Source organism: Oncorhynchus gorbuscha, linkage group LG15 (genome assembly GCF_021184085.1).
Source record: "Oncorhynchus gorbuscha isolate QuinsamMale2020 ecotype Even-year linkage group LG15, OgorEven_v1.0, whole genome shotgun sequence".
In the NCBI taxonomy this organism is placed as follows: Eukaryota; Metazoa; Chordata; class Actinopteri; order Salmoniformes; family Salmonidae; genus Oncorhynchus; species Oncorhynchus gorbuscha.
The window spans coordinates 59,363,685-59,388,038 of NC_060187.1; the positions used below are offsets into that span (position 1 = coordinate 59,363,685).

A 24,354-nucleotide genomic window follows, 5' to 3' on the forward strand; every position below is an offset into this window, starting at 1 on the left:
TTGCTTTAGCTTGGCCAGGTCGCAGTTGTAAATGAGAACTTGTTCTCAACTGGCCGACCTGGTTAAATAAAAGGTGAAATTAAAAAGACAATACAAAAATACAAAAAACGTACGATGCCTCCCGCAGGGGGTCAAACTCTCAGAATCGGATTTCGACCATTTTCCTACAAAATAGCCGCTGGAGGAAGCTGTGCCCCCTCACAATAACACTGCAGCACCTGGACACCCACCCCCACTCATGCAGGAAACATGAGGTCACTTCCCCCCCCATTCACAGACAGGCCAGACACACTCAAGCTGCGTGCCACACACCCCCATACTCAATTGAAGGGTGCCTGGTTAGTGGCTAGTCTGACTACCAGAGGAAGGCAGGAAGACTGGGGGAAAAGGCTGTTGGGGTTTGAGGATATAGGATAGAGAGAGAAAAGCCTGCTTTGGAGGTAATGCTTGACAGGTTCACTTGTGTGCTCAATGCCTTTATAAAGGTTCTATTTTATGAACTAGTGTTCAGATTGCCTGGGTCGTTTTTTTTCGTCGGTCTTAAAGTAACTGGCCATCTTAACCAATATGTCACATACTGCAATACTGATTCCCCTTTAAGAGTGTTCGAGAGTCAGCAAATAGACAGCAAGCAGACTGCAAAAAGAAACAGGTTCCAGTAGCTTCCTCAACAACAGAGTTGAAGAAAGAGGGAACGAAAGGGGTGCCGTGTCAAAACTACAACTCAACATTCCAGTCTATCGACCTGCAAGCAATTGACTGTGGATTGTCCATCATCGTTGTACTACGGGCTAGAAACTGTCAGCCCCCAAACCCACCCACCCACCCACCAGCAATTCACCTCTCCCGCAATAACAACTGCAAAAAAGGTGTATGCGACTGATACATTTGATTACAAGTCATTATGGTCCCACTGAAGTTTAAACATGGCACCACTCCAAAACAGAGAACTGCTAACCTTCAGCAAAACACAGAGACCTCCACATAAAGGGAAATGGAAAGGGGGGGGGGGCACCTAGTCAGTTGTCCAACTGAATGTATTCAACTGAAATGTCTCTTCCGCATTTAACCCAACCCCTCTTAGTTTGAGAGGTACGGGGGGGGGGGGGGGGGGGGGGGGGGGCTGCCTTAATTGACATCCACGTCTTCGGTGCCCGGGGAACAGAATGTGATCGCTTAAAACACCATAGAGAGAAAAGAGGAAAGAGTGGGAGGCAAACAAATACATGATATACTCCATTAGCTGGGTCAAGGCAGGCATGCCAGACGCTACATAAGGGATGTTTACTTTTGGATTTTATTGCCCTCTTGTGAAAAAAAGTAACTGTAAAACCATCAGATTGGCCTGGTTGGCACAGCAGGACACTACAGATACACAGTTCTTCATAGGAGGAAGTTGAGTTGTGGTGTACAATTGAGAGGAAGAGCTATTTGTTTAAAAGTTGACGATAGTACATGGCTTTGAGCGGAACTACCACTGTCCATGTAGGGTCAGAAATGAATGACACCTTTGACAAAGATGTTTAATAATAACTGTATAAAATAAATTATTCAAATAATATTGTATGCAACAACAAAAAAATGTGAAACTGTTTACACATAAACAAAAAAAATAGCTCAGAAAGATTTTGTTTAGCAAGTATTTTTTTAATCAAATGATTGACACTGACATTGATTAGTGACGTGAAGTTCGCAAACAGTTCATTATTTGAATGACTTAATACGCACTCCTTCAACTCAGTGGCTCGGGAGCTGTGCTCCGACCAACAGCTGTCTGTCATATATGCGCGCAGGGAAACATTTCATGCTGCTGGCAGCTTAAAGAAGAAAACATGTGGGCTTCCCAAGTGGCACGGCAGACCCGGGTTCAATCCCAGGCTGTGTCACAACCAGTCGTGAACAGGAGTACCATAGAGCGACACACAATTGGCCCAGCGTCGTCCGGGTTAGGGGAGGGTTTGGCCGGGCGGGGGGGATTTACTTGGCTCATCGCGCTCTAGCGACTCCTTGTGGCGGGCCGGGCGCCTGTAGACTGACTTCTATGGTCAGTTTAATGGTATCTCCTCTGACACATTAGTGAAGCTGGCTTTGTCGTTAAGCAGGCGCATGTTAAGGAGCGCGGTTTGGCGGGTCATGTTTTGAAGGACGCATGACTCGACCCTTGCCTCTCCCGAGCCCGTTGGGGAGTTGCAGTGATGAGACAAGATCGTAATTGGATATCACAAAATAGGGGAGAAAAGGTGGGCAAAATACACAGAAAAAATTATATACATGTATAGAACTGATCGCATGGTGTAAGAATTAATGCAATTAATTTATTATTGAATGTTATGGACAGATTTGAAGAACCAAAACATACAGTACACACAGCCTTTGCTCAACAACCTCGAACTCGAGAATGAATCGTTGGGGGTGTTGCAATTCGCGAGTGTAGTGCCAATCGCACTCACAGCAGTCAAGCAATGCATTCTGCCAAGAGTTGTTCACAATCTAGTTTGGTTGCGGCCACAACTTCAAATGCCTCGCAAACAAATGAAATTGTGCTTTAAAACAATGTCCAAGTCTCAGTGACAAATTACAGCTCCAATAAGCCCCTTATGATGACTGACATGTGAAGTTTTCAGTTCATTGTTCACTGGTAAGGGGTCCTGTGTGTTCTGTGCATTACTGACTCTAATGAACAAAATTAGTTGAAAGATTTGTTCTTTTGACTGAAGGAGCCAAAAAGATTGAGTCAGTAAAAAGAGCCAAACTTCCATTCACTACTAAAGATTCCTATAAATAAAGTAGTCAAAAGTTTAGTATTTGGTTCCATATTCCTAGCACGCCATGACTGCATCAAGTTTGTGGCTACAAACTTGTTGGATGCATTTGCAGTTTCTTTTTCAGATTATTTTGTGCCCAAGAGAAATGAAATGGTAAATAATGTAGTGTATCATTTGAGTTACATAGGTAGGGCCCTATAAAAAAAAAATTGAATCTTATGCCTGATTAAGTTAGTCGCCACCACCCCCAAAAAAGTTTATTTTCCAGGTTTCTGTTTTTCTCTGCTTTTTGCTCTCAAAATCACAACTTTGTAATAGAAAACAACAAAATTGGATGTTCTAAGTCCACAACAATGCTTAAACCATATCAGGAGACGACTTAGGGTCTGGAAAAATCAAAGACAATTTCGTTTTTTTACGTGTAGTTACCCTTTAAATTTAACTGTGCACCATCCTGAGACCATTTGGTTAGCAATGTTTCTGTAATGATCATGTGACTGCAGATTTTACAAAACAAATGGCCACTGGATTGATACAAACAATCATGTTAACATTCTGCCAGGTAGGCATAGGCTACTTTGTAGTGAACATTTAATTGACAAGGTTTTTGAGAACCTTTCCATCTACCAGAAGAGGTTGTCTTAAATTAGCATCATCGCTAACGGCTACACAAAGTGGTAGACAAATGCGCAAATTCAGACAGGGGAATTCCTGTGCCGTTGCCTCTTCAGAAAGCTTACAGGAAAATATGATTCACTGATGCATTTTGTTCATGTCTTGTGATAATCTTTGGCATATTGATGCATTTAGTTGATTTCCTATGGTCAATAAACATTTTCATATTATTGGATTCCGTTTTAAATGTCTGGATTCTGTGATTCCGTCCACGTTCTCCGCAACACTGATTTTATAGGACCCTAGAGAGGGTCAAAGATCATACCACGTAGACACGCTAACCTCCCCTGTTATTGGTAATGTGAGAGGTTAGCATGTCTTGGGGGTATGACCTTGGATTTTCATAAGTGACAATGTAATGCTGCAGAAAAATGAAGAGCATCGATGTCGAAAGTAATCTAATTCTCATCTAATCTAATTTTATAAATCAAATGTAATTTAGCATAGAGCAAAGACAAGGATTACTATTATTTCTATCCATGTTTATGAAACAAACGTTGTATTTAATCTAATAAATGAAGGTTTTTGCTTAAGATAGTTATTTCCATCCTTGTTTATGAAATCAAAAGCTTATTTTCTCATTTAAAATAATGTATGAGATCTTTTAGAAGACATACTTTTGGTACTGTAGTGCATGTGGACACATGCTTGTAGAACATCTCTTTCCAAAATCATGGGCATTAATATGGAGCTGATGCCCCCTTTGATTCTATTATAGCCTCCACTCTTCTGGGAAGGCTTTCCACTAGATGTTGGAACATTGCTGCAGGGACTTTCCTCCATTCAGCCACAAGAGCGTTAGTGAGTTTGGGCACTGATGTTGGGCGATTAGGACTGGCTCGCAGTCGGTGTTCCAATTCATCCCAAAGGTGTTTGATGGGGTTTAGGTAAGGGCTCTGTGCAGGCCAGTATTTGTATTTGCAGGCCAGTCAAGTTCTTCAACACCGATCTCAACAAACCATTTCTGTATTGACCTTGCTTTGTGAACGGAGGCATGGTCATGCTGAACCAGGAAAGGGCCTTCCCCAAACTTGCCACACAGTTGGAAGCACAGAATTGTCTAGCATGTCATTGTATGCTGTAGCGTTAAGATTTCCCTTCATTGGAACTATGAACACCAAGCTCGAACCATGAAAAACAGCCCCAGACCATTATTCCTCCTTTACCAAACTTTACATTTGGCACTATACAGTCGGGCAGGTAGTGTTCTTCTGGCAGATGGTGAAGCGTGATTCATCACTCCGGAAAACACGTTTCCATAGCTACAAAGTCCAATGGCGGCAAGCTTTACGCCACTCTAGCAGACGCTTGGCATTGCACGTGGTGATATTAGGCTTGTGTGGGGCTGCTTGGTGATGGAAACCCATTTCATGATGCTCCCAACTAACAGTTCTTGTGCTGACATTGCGTCCAGAGGCAGTTTGGAACTTGGTAGTGAATGCTGCAAACGCGCTTCAGCACTCAGCGGTCCCATTCTGTGAGCTTGTGTGGCCTACCACTTCGCAGCTGAGCCATTGTTGAGCCATTGTTGCTCCTAGACATTTCCACGTCACAATAACAGCACCTAATGTTGACCAGGGCAGAAATTTGACAAACTGACTCGTTGGAAAGGTGGCATCCTATGACAGCACCACGTTGAAAGTCAATGAGCTCTTCAGTAAGGCCATTCTACTGCCAATGTTTGTCCAAAAAGATTACATGGCTGTGTGCTCAATTTTATACTCCGGTCAGCAACGGGTATGGATGAAATAGCCACTGATTTATAAATTAACTTGAGCATCTGTTATATTGTACCAACACACCCAGAAGAGAGGCTCCTTCAAAGAGCACTGTAGTTTGTCAGAGGTGCGTTCCTCAGCTAAGGCGAGGTGACGCAACAACAAATGTGGGAACTCTGCCGGTTCGCACTTGGTTCATAGCCCAAAAAAAGTATACCTAGGGGCCAACCTAAATGATGCCACCGACAGAAGAAGAGTCACCGCCTGCGTCGGCGTAAGGGCAGTGAATTGAGCAGCGCTGTAGTTGGTCTCCCATCGCCTAGCTCACGCAGCAGTGCTGCTAAATGAACAATGTTTGGAGGGAAAGAGGCCGGGCACTGAGAGTTAAACAAATGTTTGCCATCTACATGGGTGACGTGAATTGCAGGCTATTGCCACTGCCATGTCTGCACTTTAGGTAGAATACACATTAGCCTAGCCATTAGCCAAACAAAGAAAAACAGATTTCAATGTTGATACATGTGCATCCAGGTATACTTATGTGGGTGAGTCAACTTATTTTTAAAATGACATTATTTCATATGATTTAATACATGTTATTAACAGTGTGCGCCACTTGAAGTAGAAATAGAAAATAAAATGATTACATGAAACAAACTACAGGAAATGGGTGAACTGCTAAACAACTGCAGTAATGGATGCTTTGGTTGTCAACAGCCTTGTGGCTATTGTAGTCTTTTAATTGTAGGACAACAGGGATCTCTAAAAAGTTGTCCCAGGTGAAGCAGGAGGCAGGCAGTATGCAAGGGAGAACCAACTGCGCTGGTGCCTTAGCTAGTCGGTCTGGAACTCACAGTAAGCCTAGTAACACAGCTATTTTAAGGGTATGATTTATCTTCCCTTTCTCGCCCAATGGAACACGTGTGAAATGGCAACAGATGAGACAGAAACATGACCAGGGTTGCAAAATTCCCAGGTTTTCCTGCTTAGTCCATACTGATTCCAGAAGTGTTCTAACCAAGAACTGCTCAGCCTTGGGGACTGACCACCGAGTCAATGAGGAGATAGCTAGCTACCGCCATCAGTGCCAGGATGCCCCAGGCATGCCAGTCCTGATGACAGCCTCGGGGTACGACATGTAGCACGAAAGCCAGGGAAAAACAGAGGGTGGTAAGTATTCCATGGCTCCATCTCAAATGGCACCCTATTCCCTACATAGTGCACTACATTGGACCAGAGCCATATGGGGCCCTATGTGTTGCAGTTTCTGTAGGGAATCAGAAGAGGTTGGTGGCACGTTAATTGGGGAGGGCGGGCTTGTGGTAATGGCTGGAACAGAATCAGTTGAATGGGATCAAACATGGTTTCCATGTGTTTGATGCCATTCCATTTGCTCCTTTCCACCCATTATTATGATCCGTCCTCCCCTCAGCAGCCTCCACTGTGGGGAATAGGGCTCCATTTGGGATGCAGCCCCATCTGTGGGCACTGGACATGCCAGCACTCCCTGTGACAAGAATAGTCCCTTTTTCCCTGCAATCGTTCCCTCTCTCCTCCATTCATGGCTCCGTCTGTCTTCAGTCCCAGTTAACACGGTGTGTAATTACTGAAGGTGCTAAGTGGCAAGAATGTTCATATTCCATCAGTGCAACTGGAGCATGTTCAGGGACACTACAAAGTCTAGAGAACCTCCAATTATCTCAGCACTTCTATACCCTTGTATAGAAGACATGGTTAAATACTGAGTTAGTAGACATAACAATATGCAGACATATTAAATATCTCTCCAACCAACTGAGACTTGCAGAAATCCACGAATGAAGTGATATAGCCTACTAGGTCACCTTCCCTACTATACTTATAAGGACATAATTGGTGGTTTAGGTGGGAGCTATTGGCCATTTGTTGCTTTAGAAATGTGGAAAGTAGAAACGTCATATGGAAATTGACATATCATTGGGCACAAGATCCCATTCCGAGGCTCTTATGCTTGACGTCAGACAACAAACGCGTACATGCTGTTATGGAATTACTTTATAACTCCCGTTGTTCCATTGTCCAGTAGAAAGTTTAGTTTATAAGTATAGGCTAGTCTCAATTTCCAGTTGTTCTCAGGTTACTTAGTCTCATTAGTATAATATGGACAAAACTGCTACAAAGTAGGCTATTTCTAAATTGTCGGATATTCCGTTCTTCCTGTCCTGACATGCATTATATGCATTGTTGTATCTATCCTTCATTCATTCATTCAGAATCCGGGAGCACCGCTCAACTTCTTTTCTCCCTCACGTTGCAAATGAAAAGTTTAAAACTGAAAAGTTCAAATTAAAACGTATTTCCTTCAATAAATGCATATTATGCCTACATTACTGACATCTGGCTAAAATGCGCAATGAATGGGACGACTCAAAAATAGCACAATAGAATGATTAAAGAGAAAGAGAATGGTTTACATCAGTATATCCATGTGCAAAGAATAAGAAACGTGTGTGTAGGCCTACTCTAGAGTTTACGTAGGTCTACCTAAGAACAGTGGAGATATGATGGCGAAAAGTTTGCACTTCACTATTCAAGGTAGAATGGGTGATCGCGCTTACCCGACGTTATGTCTGCTGTTGAATGCACCTTTGCGACTTGACAATCGAAGCCCACCTCTCGCGCTGTGTCACCAGACATTCAAACGATGTGAATTTCTGCCGGTCGCTACTCCACTGGCAAATTATTATACTGTACAATTTTTCCCGTTCCTTTTTCACTGCAGTCTACTCAGACCTCTAACTGTACAATGTTGAAGTGTGACACAGTTCACCGGCTCTACTGTCTATGAGGAAGTTGATGGTGAGTCACAAGACCCCGCCCCGAAATCGGAGAAAAATCTCCTCCCTCTGACTTCGAACCTTCGGACTGTGCTGTGCTTTGGTCATGTAGGCCAGGGATGGGGAAACTGGCAGCCCCCCTTTTGTAGGCCCGCGATGAATTCCCCTCCACAAGTCGGGGTCTCGATTTACTGTTGAGAGTAAGAATAGTAGAATACACAAGGTGCAATTTCTAAATTGGTTTGTGCCTCAAGTAGTTTTTCTATTGTTATGTCAGTCATTGACAGTCACTCAATTAGCCCTGACAAAGTATATTCACACCTTACACAGATGCAAGTTCTCCCAAAAATATCTTAATGGAAATTGTGATTTGATTGCAATCTAGGCTACAGCTGATATCATTATTTTGCTAGACACACATAACAGGTAGGTGGGGATAACAGACAACAAGTAGGCCTAGCTTACACACAACACTGACAAACAAACCTGAACAACAATATGGACAGTAACTACTACTACTGTATAGTTTTGTGTTATGGGCTTGAATTGCCATTGCGTAGAGTTCATCCAATGTTGTCAACAAGTGCATAATAGGTCCTCTGGGATTGGTATTGCTTTCAATTCCTTTGGTCATTCTTTCATTATGTTTTTTCCTGTTGTAAGTTTATTGATAGCTTTTACACGTGTCAAACTGAAACCTATATGTGTGTATGTATGTGTGTGTGTGTGTGTGACCAGAATCAGTACTTTCTCCTATTTTCCCAAAACTGCACAGCTGTTCTTTCTCTTAACTCAGGCATGATCTATCTGGCGCACTTTGCCCCAATATGGGTAATGATCTCACTTCCTGTTTCATACATTTTGTCTTCTGTTCCCCTCTTTATTTTTCATTTGTCTCATCTTGTCTATATGAGTCAACAAGAGGGAGCGTTCTCAATATAAATGTCAACAGCTGTATGTCCTTGGGGTAGAAATTGGGCCAGTATGCAAAACGTGTCTCAGAGTAGGATTGCTGATCTAGGATCAGTTTGGCTTTTTTAGATCATAATGCATAACATTATAAGGACATGAGGTTACCTGATCCTAGATCAGGCACTTATATACACTTTTTTTGAATACACTCCCAGGAATAGAGGAGAGGTTAATCCAAGTGTTTCATCAGCAAGCTGTGCTGAGCCTGTAGAACATGATGTTGACACATGCATCACCCTGCACCATGGTATTGTTCTGGTCTGAACTGGTGTGTTTTGACCGTCACATTTTATTTAGACTACACGGAGACAAGTGCCAAGGCTAGCTCTAGCAGATCTCCATTTCACATGGTTCTGCACTCAGTCCAAACACATTTTACATAACTAGGCATGAGTGCCAACTGGGTGCCAACGGTGCCAGTTCACTGAGGACTTGGTCAAGAAAAAGATGGATGTGATAAAATAAATCTATGTTTTTTAAAATTATAATTTAAAAAGGGAACAAGGAAATAGTTTTGAGCACTGCTTGGATTATTCTTAAAAGCAGCTTTTAAAAAAAGTGTTTTGAGTGCTGCCTCGAGATCACCAATGTACATAGATGGAAAACAAGATAGTGTCATTTGGAAAAGTAAATGGGTGGATATGGTCTTGACATTGAAGCAGGGTCCTTACCAAGAGTAATGCCTACATGTTACCGTTAGATTCAGTATACTGTATTTGATGGGATAAAGAACACACGCATGTGATGTGAACCATATTAGAACCCCTATTGTATATTTTACAACCTGCATCATGGGTTGCGAAACATGAGGGAAAAAAATATTGTGTCACATTTCTTAAAAGGATGAGGGAGGGTTGATAAGCAAGGAATCTTCACATGTTTCCTAAGACATGTGAGACTCCTCAGTCTTCACGGTTCAAAGGCAAGACAATTGGAAGAGTGTGTCTCTGATACTGTCAGGACGTCTCAACACCTCACTCCCCTAATTATAAATTCTTATTTTACACACCTCGGTGGAAGCCTGTCAGTCCTGCACAACAAATTAGAGAATCGAAGCTGCTCTATTCACACAGGGAAAAAAGTGATCTTCTACCCAGAGATGTTGAGAAATGTTGAGATCCATATTGTACCCCAACACAGAACAACTCTCTGTCTCAATTTTGGAAAAGAAGCACAGAGTTTAATTGAAGCCCTATGACTCTAGAGATATGAGTATGATACATTTCCTGGGGGGGGGGATTACCCGTGCTGATGGGAAAAATATGGAGTGAGTTGGCATTCGGAGGCTGGCATTTATTTCAGGTACCACCTATTGTACAGCCATTGTGCCCTTGAGCAAGGTATTATCCCCCAAACTGCTCCAGGGGTGTTGCTTTGCGGCTGACCCTGTTCTGCACCCAGCCTGTCGTGTGTGTGTGTGTGGTGTTGGGTTGGGAACCGTCACAGCAAAAATAACACGAGTGCCAATTTTCCACCAGAGTCCAGTAATGTCAGGACACATTTTGACCTTTGATTTAGATTTAGAGTTTTAGATTCAATTTAGATTCAGATTTGGATGCGGTTCGGAATACGACCTGGTATGACCTGTTATGAGTTCAGCCAGGTGACTGTCATGTACTATATGTGTCATTGGCACGAAAAAGAAATGTTCATTTCTGAAGGGTGTTGTCGCATCTGCCAAGAGAGTTAGCCATAATGGGTCACCATGGGCTAGAGTAGCTATCTATAGACCATGTCTAAGAACACGTATTTTTGACCACGTCTAAGAAGTGGTAGTTGCTTGTCCAAATGCAATATCCAATTGGTTGCTTGTCCAAAAATTAAATGTAGGCTATGCATAAGTAGAAGACAATAAGAGAATCCTAGGCCTAAAACTCACAGCTGCTTGAGCTGAAGCTTGAGATGAACTGCCTTTACCTCAGGATTGCAGACATATTTTGGAGACTTACAACACCCAACACCCACCACCCACTCTACCTCACTCGGAGGCTCCATAATATAACAGGTAATCCAGCAATATACACCACAACCTCAAGCAGAGAAATTAAGCAGCAGACTTAACAGTTAATTGGAGATGATTTATGTTTTATAGGAATTTGTGGTTGGAGAGTGAGGGTGGGAATCAGGTCCAGGGGTGCACTCACTGTTGCTGGCTCTCGAGGAACAGCGGGGGAGATGGGGAGAAAAAACAGGAAGAATGTTATGTCTCGCACTATATGTCTTAGAGGTTGGGCCTCATCATAGAAATGTAATGTACTTGTACTGGAAAAATACTGTGGTCTTGGTCGGGGGACTAAAATGTTAAACTCCTAACCTGGTCCCAGATCTGTTTGGGCTGTTTGTCAACTTCTGTGGCTATTGTCACGCCAATGACCATAGGAATTAGACAGACAGCACAATCAGATCTAGAACCACACGCAGAAACTCCTTTCGAGGACTTTTCTGACAGGGTCGGCCTGTTGTAAAAAAGGGCCTGCAATGGTCAGGGCCAGCGGAGACAGGACCAGAGTCCTGAACTCAGCCACTGTCCAGCAGGCTTATTTCAATGCTGTTATTTTTATGGGGTCATATTAAAAACCAAACAGGCCATAGATCTGGATTATTTTAAACTTATTTTGTACATAATGTTGCTGCTACCATCGCTTATGACCAAAAATAACTTCCGGACATCAGAACTGGGATTACTCACCATTGACTGGAAGAAGCTTTTTCCTTTAACGAGTCCGACGAGAAAGATATATTGCTCTCCCGGGAACAGGCCCAGATCCACGTCATTTGTGTGAAGAAAAGACGAAGGAAAAGAGGACGCAGTTCAGGCTGCCTTTTGAGAATCCATAGGAGAGCGAGTAAACTCCCATGGCCATCAATTCTACTTGCTAACATGCAATCATTGGAAAATAAAACGGATGACCTACGATTACAATTAGCCGACCAATGGAACATTAAGAACTGTAATATCTTATGTTTCACTGAGTCATGGCTTAACGACGACACAGACAATATAGAGCTGGAGGGATTTTCCATGCACCGGCAGAACAAAGAAGCTAAGTCTGGTAAGACGAGGGGTGGGGGTGTGTGTCTTTTTGTCAATAACAGCTGGTGCTGGTGTCTAATATTAAAGAAGTCTCGAGGTATTGCTTGGCTGATAAGCTGTAGCCCACACTATCTACCAAGAGAGTTCTCATCTATATTATTTGTAGCCATCTATGTACCACCACAGACCGATGCTGGCACTAAGAACGCACTCAACCAACTCAATAAGGCCATAAGCAAACAAGAAAATGCTCACCCAGAAGCAGCACTCCTAGTGGCCGGGCGGGGACTTTAATGCAGACAAACTTAAACCAGTTTTACCTCATTTTTACCAGCATGTCACATGTGCAACCAGAAGAGAAAAAAACTCAAGACCACCTTTAATCCACACACAGAGATGCATACAAACCTCTCCCCAACCCTCATTTGGCAAATCCGACCAAAATTCCATCCTCCTGATTCCTACTTACAAGCAAAAACTAAAGCAGGAAGTACCAGTGACTCGCTCAATCCGGAAGTGGTCATATGGAGTGGATGCTACGCTACAGGACTGTTTCACTAGCACATACCGGAATATGTTTCGGGATTCATCCAATGGCATTGAGGAGTATACTACCTCAGTCAACGGCTTCATCAATAAGTGCATCGACGACATCATCCCCACAGTGACCATACTGTGGTACTGTTGTACATATCCCAACCAGAAGCCATGGATTACAGGCAACATTCGCATCGAGTTAGAGGATAGAGCTGCCGCTTTCAAGGAGCGGGACACTAATCCGAAAGGCTATAAGAAATTCCGCTATGCCCTCAGACGAACCATCAAACAAGCAAAGCGTCAATACAGGATGAAGATTGAATTCTACTATGGACTACCTATTACGGACTACAAAGAGAAACCCAGATGCGAGCTGCCCAGTGACACATTCCTACCAGATGAGCTAAATGCCTTTTATGCTTGCTTCGAGTCAAGCAACACTGAAGCATGCACGAGAGCACCAGCTGTTCTGGATGACTGTGGGATAACGCTGTCGGTAGCAACATTCACAAAGCTGCCGGGCCAGATGGATTACCAGGACGTGCACTCAAAGCATGAACGGACCAACTGACAAGTGTCTTCACTGACATTTTCAACCTCTCCCTGACTGAGTCTAATATGTACATGTTTCAAGCAGACCACCATAGTCCCTGTGCCCAAGGAAGCGAAGGTAACCTGTCTAAATGAATACCTCCCCGTAGCACTCACGTAGGTAGCCATGAAGTGCTTTGAAAGGCTGGTCATGGCTCACATCAACAGCATCCTTCCGGACACCCTAGACCCACTCCAATTCGCATACCGCCCCAACAGATCCACAGGTGACTCAATCTCAATCGCACTCCACACTGCCCTTTCCCACCAGAACAAAAGGAACACCTATGTGAGAATGCTGTTCATTGACTACAGCTCAGCGTTCAACACCATAGTGCCCACGAAGCTCATCACTAAGCTAAGGACCCTGGGACTAAACACCTCCCTCTATAACTGGAATCTGGACTTCCTGACAGGCCGCCCCCAGGTGGTAAAGGTAGGCAACAACACGTCTGCCACGCTGATCCACAACACTGGGGCCCCTCAGGGATGTGTACTTAGTCCCCCCCTGTCCTACCTGTTCACCCATTACTGCGTGGCCGAACACAACTCCATCACCATCATTAAGTTTGCTGATGACACAACAGTGGTAAGCCTGATCACCGACAACGATCAGACAGCCTAGGGAGGAGGTCAGAGAACTGGCAGTGTGGTGCCAGGAAAACAACATCTCCCTCAATGTGAGCAAGACAAAGGAGCTGATCCTGGACTACAGGGAAAGGCGGGCCAAACAGGCCCCCATTAACATCAACGGAGCTGTAGTGGAGCGGGTCGAGAGTTTCAAGTTCCTTGTTGTCCGCATCACCAATGATTTATTATGGTCCAAACACACCAAGACAGTCGTGACGACAGCACGACAAAACCTTTTCCCCCTCAGGAGACTGAAAACATTTGGCATGGGTCCCCACATCCTCAAAAAGTTCTACAGCTGCACCATCGAGAGCATCCTGACTGGTTGCATCACCGCCTGGTATGGCAACTGCTCGGCATCTGACCGTAAGGCGCTACAGAGGGTAATGTGTACGGCCCAGTACATCACTGGAGCCAAGCTTCCTGCAATCCAGGACCTATATAATTGGCGATGTCAGAGGAAAGCCCATAGAATTGTTAGAGACTCCAGTCACCCAAGTCATAGACTGTTTTCTCTGCTACCACACGGCAAGCGGTACCGGAGTGCCAAGTCTAGGACCAAAAAGCTCCTTAACAGCTTCTACCCCAATCCATAACACTATGGAACAATTACTCAAATGGCCACAGGACTATTACATTGCCCCCCACCTCTATTTATTTTGTACACTGCTGCTACTCGCTGTTTATTATCTATGCAAAGTCACTTCACCCCTACCTACATGTACAAATTACCTCTAACCTGTACCCCTGCACACTGACTCAGTACTGGTACCCTCTGTATAAAGTCTCGTTATTGTTATGTTATTGTGTCTTGAACTGCACTGTTGGATAAATCTAGTTAGGGATAGGCGGGACGCAAATGTCTCAACTGGCCAATTGCCAGGGAAAATGCAGAGCGCCAGATTAAAATAAAATGCTATAAAATTCAAACTTTCATTAAATCACACATGTAAGATACTCAAGTAAAGCTACACTCGTTGTGAATCCAGCCAACATGTCAGATTTTAAAAATGCTTTTCGGCGAAAGCATGAGAAGCTATTATCTGATGATAGCACCAGCAGTAAACAAAGGGGTTAGCATATTTCAACCCTGCAGGCGCTACAAAAAACGCTGAAATAAAATATAAAACATGCATTACCTTTGACGGGCTTCTTTTGTTGGCACTCCAATATGTCCCATAAACATCACAATTGGTACTTTTGTTTGATTAAGGGCTTGTTAGTAAGTATTTCACGGTAAGGTCTACAATTGCTGTATTCGGCGCATGTGACAAAAAGTTTGATTTGACTTGATTTGCCACCATAAGGTTATTTCGAAATTCCTGACCCTTTGGCGAATGCTCTTGTCCTCCCACTCTAGGATCCACATGTTATGACTCACAATCTTCATTCTACTACTTACCCCTTACAATAATTCAACAGGCATTTGGGCTTGTAGTGCTGATTAGTCTAAATCTATGCAGACATTATTTAACCCGTAAATCCTAAAGTGCTGTCTGTGTTTTGGTAATTAGACTCATGTTAGTGGACTAGTATATCACAGTGGCCCCGAGGCAGACCCCAAACAGTAGGGTCATTAGAGATGAAAATGAAAAACAAGTGAGTGACATAAAGTGGAAACACTGAACCCATTCAGTGGTTTCTTCATCACCCGCAGAATATTCTGCTCGCTGGGCAAATCTCACACATATTAAACACATTCTTTGTGGTCATGTGGTCATGGGGGATAGAGCACAGAGAGTGCAAAACAGAGAAAAAAAGATGGTTTGAGGAATAGTGGAATATCCCTCTTCCTTCTTGAGCTTTTTCCATAGCATTCCCAAAGTGAGATTAGGGATTAGGGATCTGGTGCCACTGTGGTTTTGCCTGGTCTCTCCTTGGATTATTGTATCAGGAAGTGGAGCGAGAGAGAGAGCGGTGTTCCCCAAGGAGGTGTTGTACCCCCTTACCCCCATGTCACTGAGGAGAAGAGCATGCTTTCGATGCCCGTGACAGTATATGTAATGTATTAATAATAACTATTTTTGTGCGAGAGAGATGGGGAGTGTGTAATTTCCGACATGGTTATGGTTCATGGACTGTGGCCCCACATGTTTGGACACACCTACTCATTATAGGGTTTTTCTTTATTTGTACTATTTTCTACATTGTAGAATAATAGTGAAGACATCAAAACTATCAAATAACACTTATGGAATCATGTAGTAACCAAAAAAAAGTGTTAAACAAATCTAAATATATTTTATAGTTGAGATTCTTCAAAGTAGCCACCCTTTGCCTTGATGGCAGCTTTGCACACTCTTGGCATTCTCTCAACCAGCTTCATGAGGTGCAGGCGCTACTGGAATGCATTTCAATTAACAGGTGTGCCTTGTTAAATGTTAATTTGTGGAATATCTTTGCTTCTTAATGCATTTGAACCAATCAGTTGTGTTGTGACAAGGTAGGGGTGATATACAAAATAAACTGTTCAGAGGCCTGCGTGAATCAGGCCTTCATGGTTGAATTGCTGCAAAGAAACCATTACCAAAGAATACCACTAGGAAGAAACACAAGCAATGGACATTAGTCTGGTGGAAATCTGTTCTTTGGTCTGATGAGTCCAAATTTTAGATTTTTGGTTCCAACCGCTGTGTCTTTGTGAGATGGAGAGTAGGTGAACAGATGAACTCCTCATGTGTGGTTCCCACTGGGAAGCAAGGAGGAGGAGGTTCATTGGTGTGGGGCTTCTTTGCTGGTGACACTGTCTGTGATTTATTTAGAATTCAAGGCACACTTAACCAGCATGGCTACCACAGTATTCCGCAGCGATTTTGTCTCACCAGGGGTGATGGTCGAAGGAATGAGCGTTACACCAAGGACTGTACTCTGGAGCGGGATCAATTTGGAGGTGAAGGGTCCGTCATGGTCTGGGGCGGTGTGTCACAGCATCATCAGACTGAGCTTGTTGTCATTGCAGGCAATGTCAACGCTGTGCGTTACAGGGAAGACATCCTCCTCCCTCATGTGGTACCCTTCCTGCAGGCTCATCTTGACATGACCCTCCAGCATGACAATGCCACCAGCCATACTGCTCGTTCTGTGCGTGATTTCCTGCAAGACAGGAATATCAGTGTTCTGCCATGATCCGAGGGTCAGGACTAGGGCCATTCCCCCCAGAAATGTCCGGGAACTTGCAGGTGCCTTGGTGGAAGAATGTGGTAACATCTCACAGCAAGAACTGGAAAATCTGGTGTAGTCCATGAGGAGGAGATGCACTGCAGTATTTAATGCAGCTGGTGGCCACACCAGATACTGACTGTTACTTTTGATTTTGACCCCCCCCCCTTTGTTCAGGGGTACATTATTAATTTTCTAGTCACATGTCTGTGGAACTTGTTCAGTTAATGTCTCAGTTGTTGAATCTTGTTATGTTCATACAAATATTTACACAAGTTTGCCGAAAGTATGCGCAGTTGACAGTGAGAGGGCATTTCTTTTTTGGCTGAGTTTATTATCTGTTTGTGTTAATCAACTTCTTTGGCAAAAGCAGGTCTTCATTACGGTGACTTAAGTAATTTGGAGCATCAAAACTGTGGCCAAGACATATAAACTGACTAGCGCAGTGACCTGGGTTTGTTATGGAGCTTTTCCTGGTTCCAAGCCTGGCATTTTGCAGCATGCGACAGAACAGACCAGACTGGACGATCCCAGTTTTGGATGCCGATGATTTAAAAAGTCCATATAAAGATAATGTGGTGGTGTGCTCAGTGTCTCTGTAGCAGGATGTTGGCATCTGCCTTGGTCTGCTTGAAGAAAGATTGCCAAAGTTGATATTTTAAAGCCACAGTAAAACTTTTAACGGAAAACTTTCAACACAGTAAAGGATTTACTGGGCTGAATGGCTAATTTGGTTGTCTTATCGCTGATTTTTAATTTGATTATCCTCACAACAACGAAAGTTAAAGCTACTTTTTAAATTCACGCTGAACAATTACATTAATAACAATATACGCACATAATAGCATTAAAATATATATTTTAAGCCCCTCAGTTTAGTGAGAATATTCTGCTGAATACTAGAAGGTAGTCCTTAGGACCAAGGGGTGAGTTATATCATCTGTATTAGGACATTCATTATCAGAAAAAAGACACGTAGAGGAGGAGCCTGAGTCATCGTCATACCCAAATACCTATCACATACTACCTTCAACATCAGGGCAGGAGTGCCTGGTTAATTTTCAAAATGTGTGTATCAGTGCCACCTACCGTTTAATTGCGAATATTGCATCCGATAATTTCAACAAAAGTTTGATGTTGTCTATTTTATTGATATGAATAATGACACTAACGGAAATTCGAAACATATATTAATATTTTGTCATCACTCGTTTCACCCACCATAACGTCAAGAGAGCTCACTATAATATCATTGGTTTGATTTGTACTACATATAGTTGCCAGCGAAGAAATAGCGAATCTTCTTAAATGAAAAGTGAAGTAGCGCTTCCTGTATACCCACGTGTTTTACTAAGGGTATTTTGAGGCATTTGCGTCTTGGCTTTGTAGTTAGTCAGACAGTTGCTTGTTTTAGGAAGAACTGTCTACCTTATAGAGTATTTTACTTTCAAAATCGGAAATATGTCGTCGTTTAGAAAGGCATTGAAATCCCAACAAAAAAATCACAAAGAAAGATCCCAGGTAAGGATGAGAAAATTGTTACGTCAGCTAGCTACTATCGCTAGCTAGCTAACGCGTTAACTTTCCAGGTAGCAATGCTATTGTTTGTACAGCTACCAATGTGTGAAGTATTGCTTGGTGGTTGTTGACATGTAGCATTATGTTGCTAACTATTTAATGACAATGTGAATTTGGTTCCTGTTGCCTTATGGAATAACTAACGTTAACTAATCATCTTCAATGTTGTGCCACAGCCTGTTTTCAGAAAACATCTGGGACATCTTGAAAAGAAAAAGGATTACAAACTTCGCGCGGAGTAAGTCAATCTAAATCATGCTTATTCTAGTAACACATATTCACATTTGCTGAACTGTCACATGAGCCACACAGCTAGATATGTGTGGTCCATGTACAGATTTGATTTGTTTGCTGATCTTTATATGCTTTGTTTCGACCTTTTCAGTGACTACCACAAGAAACAGAACACCCTTGCTGCTTTGCATAAAAAAACCTTGGACAAAAACCCCGATGAGTTCTATTTTAAGATGGTCAGCTCTCAGCTTAAGGTAAGTCATCACTCGTTGGATGTTGCTTAGCCTGGTCCCAGATTTGTGCTGTCTTGTCAACTCCTCTGGTCATTGTCAAACCAAACACAATGGAGTAAGACCTCAAAGATCTGGGTCCGGGTTGTACAGGAGTAGCCTGGTCCCAGATCTGCTTGTGCACTTGCCAACTCCCATGCTCATTGTTAGGCGTGATAATCAGTTGGCGTGATGGCACAAACAGACTGGCACTCGGGCTAATACAATAGCTAGCTTATACGGTCATTTCATGTTTGACTGTCATACCATGTCCATATTTCATCCTCGCCGGTATAAGAATGAAAGTAAAACATGATCGATTAATGGTTGTGCCATTTCTGCAGTCCGATAATAAAATAGCCTCATCTCTGGTCCTCTTGTGTTCTGAAAGGATGGAGTGCATGTGGCAAATAAGGCTAAAGGAACAGAGGAGGAGAATACAGAGGAACAGAGGAAGGTGATGAGGACGCAGGATATCAGATATGTAGAGATGAAGAGAGTGGCTGAGGGCAAGGTAAGAACTCAGTGTGGTGCCTTTTTAAACTTGAATAAACTGTTCCTTGTGTTCTTGAATGAACTTATTTCCTTCTATCTGTATGATTAGATAAATGAATGGGCTGTGAATATGTACAGTGTGACATTGTGAGGTGAGCCTATGCCAGTCAGCACAAATAAGAGCGTATGAAAAGCAATTGACCAAAATCAACTGTTAATTTATCCCGTGGACTGCAACGTGCAGACTGTTGCTTTCTTGTACTCACTCTGTTAAATCACTGAAGTTGTCAATGGTGGTATACAATGGTGATGGTGCAGGCTTAAGTGTTTTGAATTGCCCTCAGAAAATTGAGAGGTTGAAATCCGAACTCCATCTCCTGGATGCTGACGGCAAACAGAAAAATGGGCACACCTTCTACTTGGACTCAAAGCAAGAAGGTAGAGGAATACATTAATGCAAACACCAAGCAAGTTGAAGTTGGAAGTTTACATACAACTTAGCCAAATACATTTGTACTCAGTTTGTCACAATTCCTGACATTTTAACCCTAGTAAAAATTCCCTGTCTTAGGTCAGTTAGGATCACCACTTTATTTTAAGAATGTGATATGTCAGAATAATAGTAGTTTTATTTCTTTCATCACATTCCCAGTGGGTCATAAGTTTACATGCACTCAATTAGTATTTGGTAGCATTGCCTTTAAATTGTTTAACTTGTGTTTAGCCTTCCAAAGGCTTCCCACAATAAGTTGGGTGAATTTCAGCCCATTCCTCCTGACAGAGCTGGTGTAACTGAGTCAGGTTTGTAGGCCTCGTTGCTCGCACACGCTTTTTCAGATCTGCCCACAAATGTTCTATAGGCTTGAGGTCAGGGCTTTGTGATGGCCACTCCAATACCTTGACTTTGTTGTCCTTAATAAGCCATTTTGCCACAAATTTGGAAGTATGCTTGGGGTCATTGTTAATTTGGAAGACCCATTTGTGACTAAGCTTTAACTTCCCGACTGATTTCTTGATGTTCCTTCAATATATTCACATAATTTTCCTCCCTCATGCTGCCATCTATTTTGTGAAGTGCACCAGTCCCTCCTGCAGCAAAGCTCCCCCACAACATGATGCTGCCACCCTGTGCTTCACGATTGGGATGGTGTTCTTCAGCTTGCAAGCCTCCCCCTTTTCCCTCCAAACATAACGATGGTCATTATGGTCAAACAGTTCTATTTTTGTTTCAACAGACCAGAGGACATTTCTCCAAAGAGTACTCTCTTTGTCCCCGTGTGTAGTTGCAAACCGTAGTCTGGCTTTTCTAATGGCGGTTTTTGCGCAGTGGCTTCTTCCTTGCTGAGCAGCCTTTCAGGTTATGTCGATATAGGACTCGTTTTACTGTGGATATATATACTTTTGTACCTGTTTCCTCCAGCATCTTCACACGGTCCTTTGCTCTTGTTCTGGGATTGATTTGCACTTTTCGCACCAAAGTATGTTAATCTCTAGGAGACAGAGCGGTATGATGGCTGTGTGGTCCCATGGTGTTTCTACTTGCATACTATTTTTTGTACAGATGAATGTGGTACCTTCAGGCATTTGGACATTTCCCCCAAGGATGAACTAGACTTGTGGAGGTCCATAATTTTTTTCTGGGGTCTTTTCTGATTTTCCCGTAATGTCAAGCAAAGAGGCACTGAGTTTGAAGGTTGGCCTTGAAATACATCCACAGGTACACTTCCAATTGTCTCAAATGATGTCAATTAGCCTCTAAAGCTTCTAAAGCCATGACATAATTTTCTGGGATTTTCCAAGCTGTTTAGCTGCACAGTCAACTTTCAACTTAGTTTATGTGAACTTCTGACCCACTGGAATTGTGATACAGTGAATTAATTATAAGTGAAATAATCTGTCTGTAAACAATTGTTGGAAGTATTATGCGTGTCATGCACAAAGTAGATGTCCTAACCGACTTGACAAAACTATAGTTTAACAAGAAATTTGTGGAGTTGTTGAAAAACGAGAGTGTATGTATGTATGCTTCCGACTTCAACTGTATATACACACTGGGCAGTGTTATTTTGTAGTATTGTGTTGGATATTTCATACAAGACTGTTTTTAAAGACCATCTGAAACTGATAGAGGCCCTCATATCTCCTGGTTTTGTGTTCCACTACAGTAGCAGACTTTGACCTGGCCAGCCACCTGGATACAGCTCCTGAGCTGGTGGATAGAGTGTACAACCGGCCCACCCTCCATACGCTGGAGAGCCAGACCATCCAGGGTGCCGTGGAGCCTCTCGTGATAAAGGTCAGTCGGGACTGCCCCCGTGTAGCCTGATAGCCACACTGATCCTCAGCAATGGGTGCATTCGTTTTAGCTCGCCCAGGGCACCGGGTGGGTCGATTTTGCTATAAAAAAATTGACCATTCCAGTCTTTCATTTTAAGGCCTTTTTGTTAGCATAAACTCACAAGATTTCTCAATTATGGTGGTGTGTGGTTATTCAACTACAGAGTATTTCTCTGTTACATGTGTTGATGGTTGCGTATGTTTTCCTCTCTGCAGAAGTTGGCCAGACAGAGGAAGCACCAGTATAAGATCTTGTCCCAGCGGATTGACCGGGAGAAGAAGATGTTTGTCATTGGCCAGAAGATCCAGACACGCAAAGACCTACACGTGAGTAGGAGATGACCGCAAGCCATATAAACTTAATGATTCGTAATGCTTACGATGGTGGTTGGGAAAGACATGGATTTCCCCATGATAGTTGTATTGATGGGGTATTTCTAGGCTCTTCACATGTTAGAAAGTCCAAAGGTATGTTTCCCCCCTCTGGTGGATAAGTTGTACTTAATTCTAGGCTTTTAAATTGTGTTCTGTTCTAATCTATTCGATTCTATCCACTGTCCCAAAGGGGGCGTCTACTTCTAGAAAGAACAGCCTGCTTGTTAACTATATAGGAGGTTTCTTTGATCCTCGTTGTGCTTGTGTGTGTCTCCCACAGAATACGATCACACACTAAATGATAGAATGTTCAACAGTATTACCATCTCTGTGGTGTCTCCTCTCTGTCCAGGATAAGAACAAGAAGGTGAAGGTGAGCAAAGAGACGGTCAATGCCTCTGCTGTCTACAAGTTTGAAGCTAAGAGAAAGTGCTGAGAAAGGTAAACCTCTTTGAACAGGAAACGCATCATCAACCAGACCTTTCTGTGGCCTGTTATACAATCACCAGTCGGTCTCCATCGGACAGAAATGTGGACTTTGGTTTGCCTAGCGCAATTCATGTGGATATGGACAAGTGAAATGGTAAAAGAATACACTTTCAATTGTTGTTGGAGGCATAGATTTATCTCTGATTGCAGCACCGCAGGGTTTTTGTACACATTTATCAAAGGATATAAGTTTGATTATTGTATAAATAAATTGTTTTGAGACAGATTCCTAAAGCCTCAATCTTGTCTGTCAAACCTCATCTTTATAGGTTAATGTGAGCGTTTATCAATATCATGCTGTTCAGTTATACTACCAGTAGATGGCACTAGTGTACTTTATCAATGGAATGTACTGCCAAAATAATGGAAAACTTGAGTGAGTAATATTATACGGGATGCAAAGTATATTGAAAGCTAGTGCTTCCACACATGTGTGGTTCCTGATGTTATTAAGCAATTAACATCCCATCAATCTTAAATTCATGTAAAAAAATACTGGGCATCCTGTTATTCTGGGCATTATTTGGGGTACGATGGCTATGCCCCATCCACATTGCACAAGTGGTCACAGAATGGTTTGATGAACACACAAACTATCTAACCCATATTGCCATGGCCGCCTCAGTCACCCGTTCTCAACCCAATTGGAACACCTTATGGGAGATTCAGGAGCGGCGCCTGAGACGGCGCTTTCCACCACCATCAACGAAATTATAGAACTTCTTGTTGGAAGAGTGGTGTCGCATCCCTCCAATAGAGTTCCAGACACTTGTAGAAACTATGCCACGGTGCATTGAAGCTGTTCTGGCTCGTGATGGCCCAACACTCTATTAAGACACTTTATTTTTGTGTTTCCTTTATTTTGGCAGAGGGTCTAGTTGGCACATTTGAAGTAAGTACATTTGGGCTTAACTTTCTCTCGCCGCTCAATTCAAGAACATAGTGTAGTTAGTATTTTCTTTGCGTCGTTTAAAGACCAATTATGGTCTACATAACAGTATACATAAGACTAGTCAGAATTGTCATAGGTAAATGCAGTACCAGCTGAAAGTTTGGACACTTACTCATTCCAAGATTTCTTTATTTTGAATATTTACTACATTGTAGAATAGTAGTGGCGACATCAAAACTATGAAATAACACAATGAATCATGTAGTAACCAAAAAAGTGTTAAACAAATCTAAATATATTTTAGTTTATTCAAAGTAGCCACCCTTTGCCTTGATAACAGCTTTGCACACTTGGAATGCATTTCAATTAATTTCAATTAACTAGTGTGCCTTGTTCATTTGTGGGATTTCTTTCCTTCTTAATGTGTTTGAGTCAATCAGTTGTGTTGTGACATGGTAGGAGAGGTATACAGAACATAGCCCTATTTGGTAAGAGACCAAGTCCACGTTAAGACTGCTCAAATAAGCAAAGAGAAACAGTCCATTACTTTAAGACATGAAGGTCAGTCAAGTTTCTTCAAGTGCAGTCGCAAAAACCTTCAAGCGCTATGATGAAACTGGCTCTCATGTGGATCACCACAGGAATGGAAGACAGTTTCCTCTGCTGCAGAGGATAAGTTCATTAGTTACCAGCCTCAGAAATTGCAGCCCAAATAAATGCTTCATAGTTTCAGTAACGGACACCTCTCAAAATCAACTGTTTAGAGGAGACTGCATGAATCAGGCCTT

The 24,354-nt window shown here is 42.7% G+C and overlaps 2 protein-coding genes across 2 annotated transcripts in view; one reads left to right on the forward strand and one right to left on the reverse strand.

Annotated features, from left to right (window-relative positions):
- LOC123997603 (four and a half LIM domains protein 3-like) overlaps positions 1-8,048 on the reverse strand; it is a 52,387-nt gene extending 44,339 nt beyond the window's left edge. The window contains exon 1 of the mRNA XM_046302010.1: positions 7,756-8,048. Coding sequence (XP_046157966.1) covers positions 7,756-7,834 — 79 coding nt within the window. The 5' untranslated portion in view covers positions 7,835-8,048. The remainder of the gene's footprint in view (positions 1-7,755) is intronic.
- A 10,172-nt stretch (positions 8,049-18,220) lies between these two features.
- On the forward strand, positions 18,221-22,900 carry LOC123996955 (probable U3 small nucleolar RNA-associated protein 11). The gene is made up of 8 exons (XM_046300841.1): positions 18,221-18,418; positions 18,652-18,713; positions 18,861-18,963; positions 19,370-19,492; positions 19,818-19,911; positions 21,639-21,769; positions 22,027-22,137; positions 22,538-22,900. The coding sequence occupies exons 1-8, from the start codon at positions 18,359-18,361 to the stop codon at positions 22,619-22,621; spliced, it is 768 nt and encodes a 255-aa protein (XP_046156797.1). The 5' UTR covers positions 18,221-18,358; the 3' UTR covers positions 22,622-22,900.
- The last annotated feature ends 1,454 nt before the right edge of the window (positions 22,901-24,354 follow it).

Coding starts and splice junctions, on each gene's coding strand:
- LOC123996955 (XM_046300841.1), top strand. CDS start 18,359: ATGTCGTCGTTTAGAAAGGCATTGAAATCCCAACAAAAAAATCACAAA. Junction 19,493..19,817: donor AGAGAGTGGCTGAGGGCAAG/GTAAGAACTCAG, acceptor AATTGCCCTCAG/AAAATTGAGAGGTTGAAATC. Junction 21,770..22,026: donor TGGAGCCTCTCGTGATAAAG/GTCAGTCGGGAC, acceptor TCCTCTCTGCAG/AAGTTGGCCAGACAGAGGAA.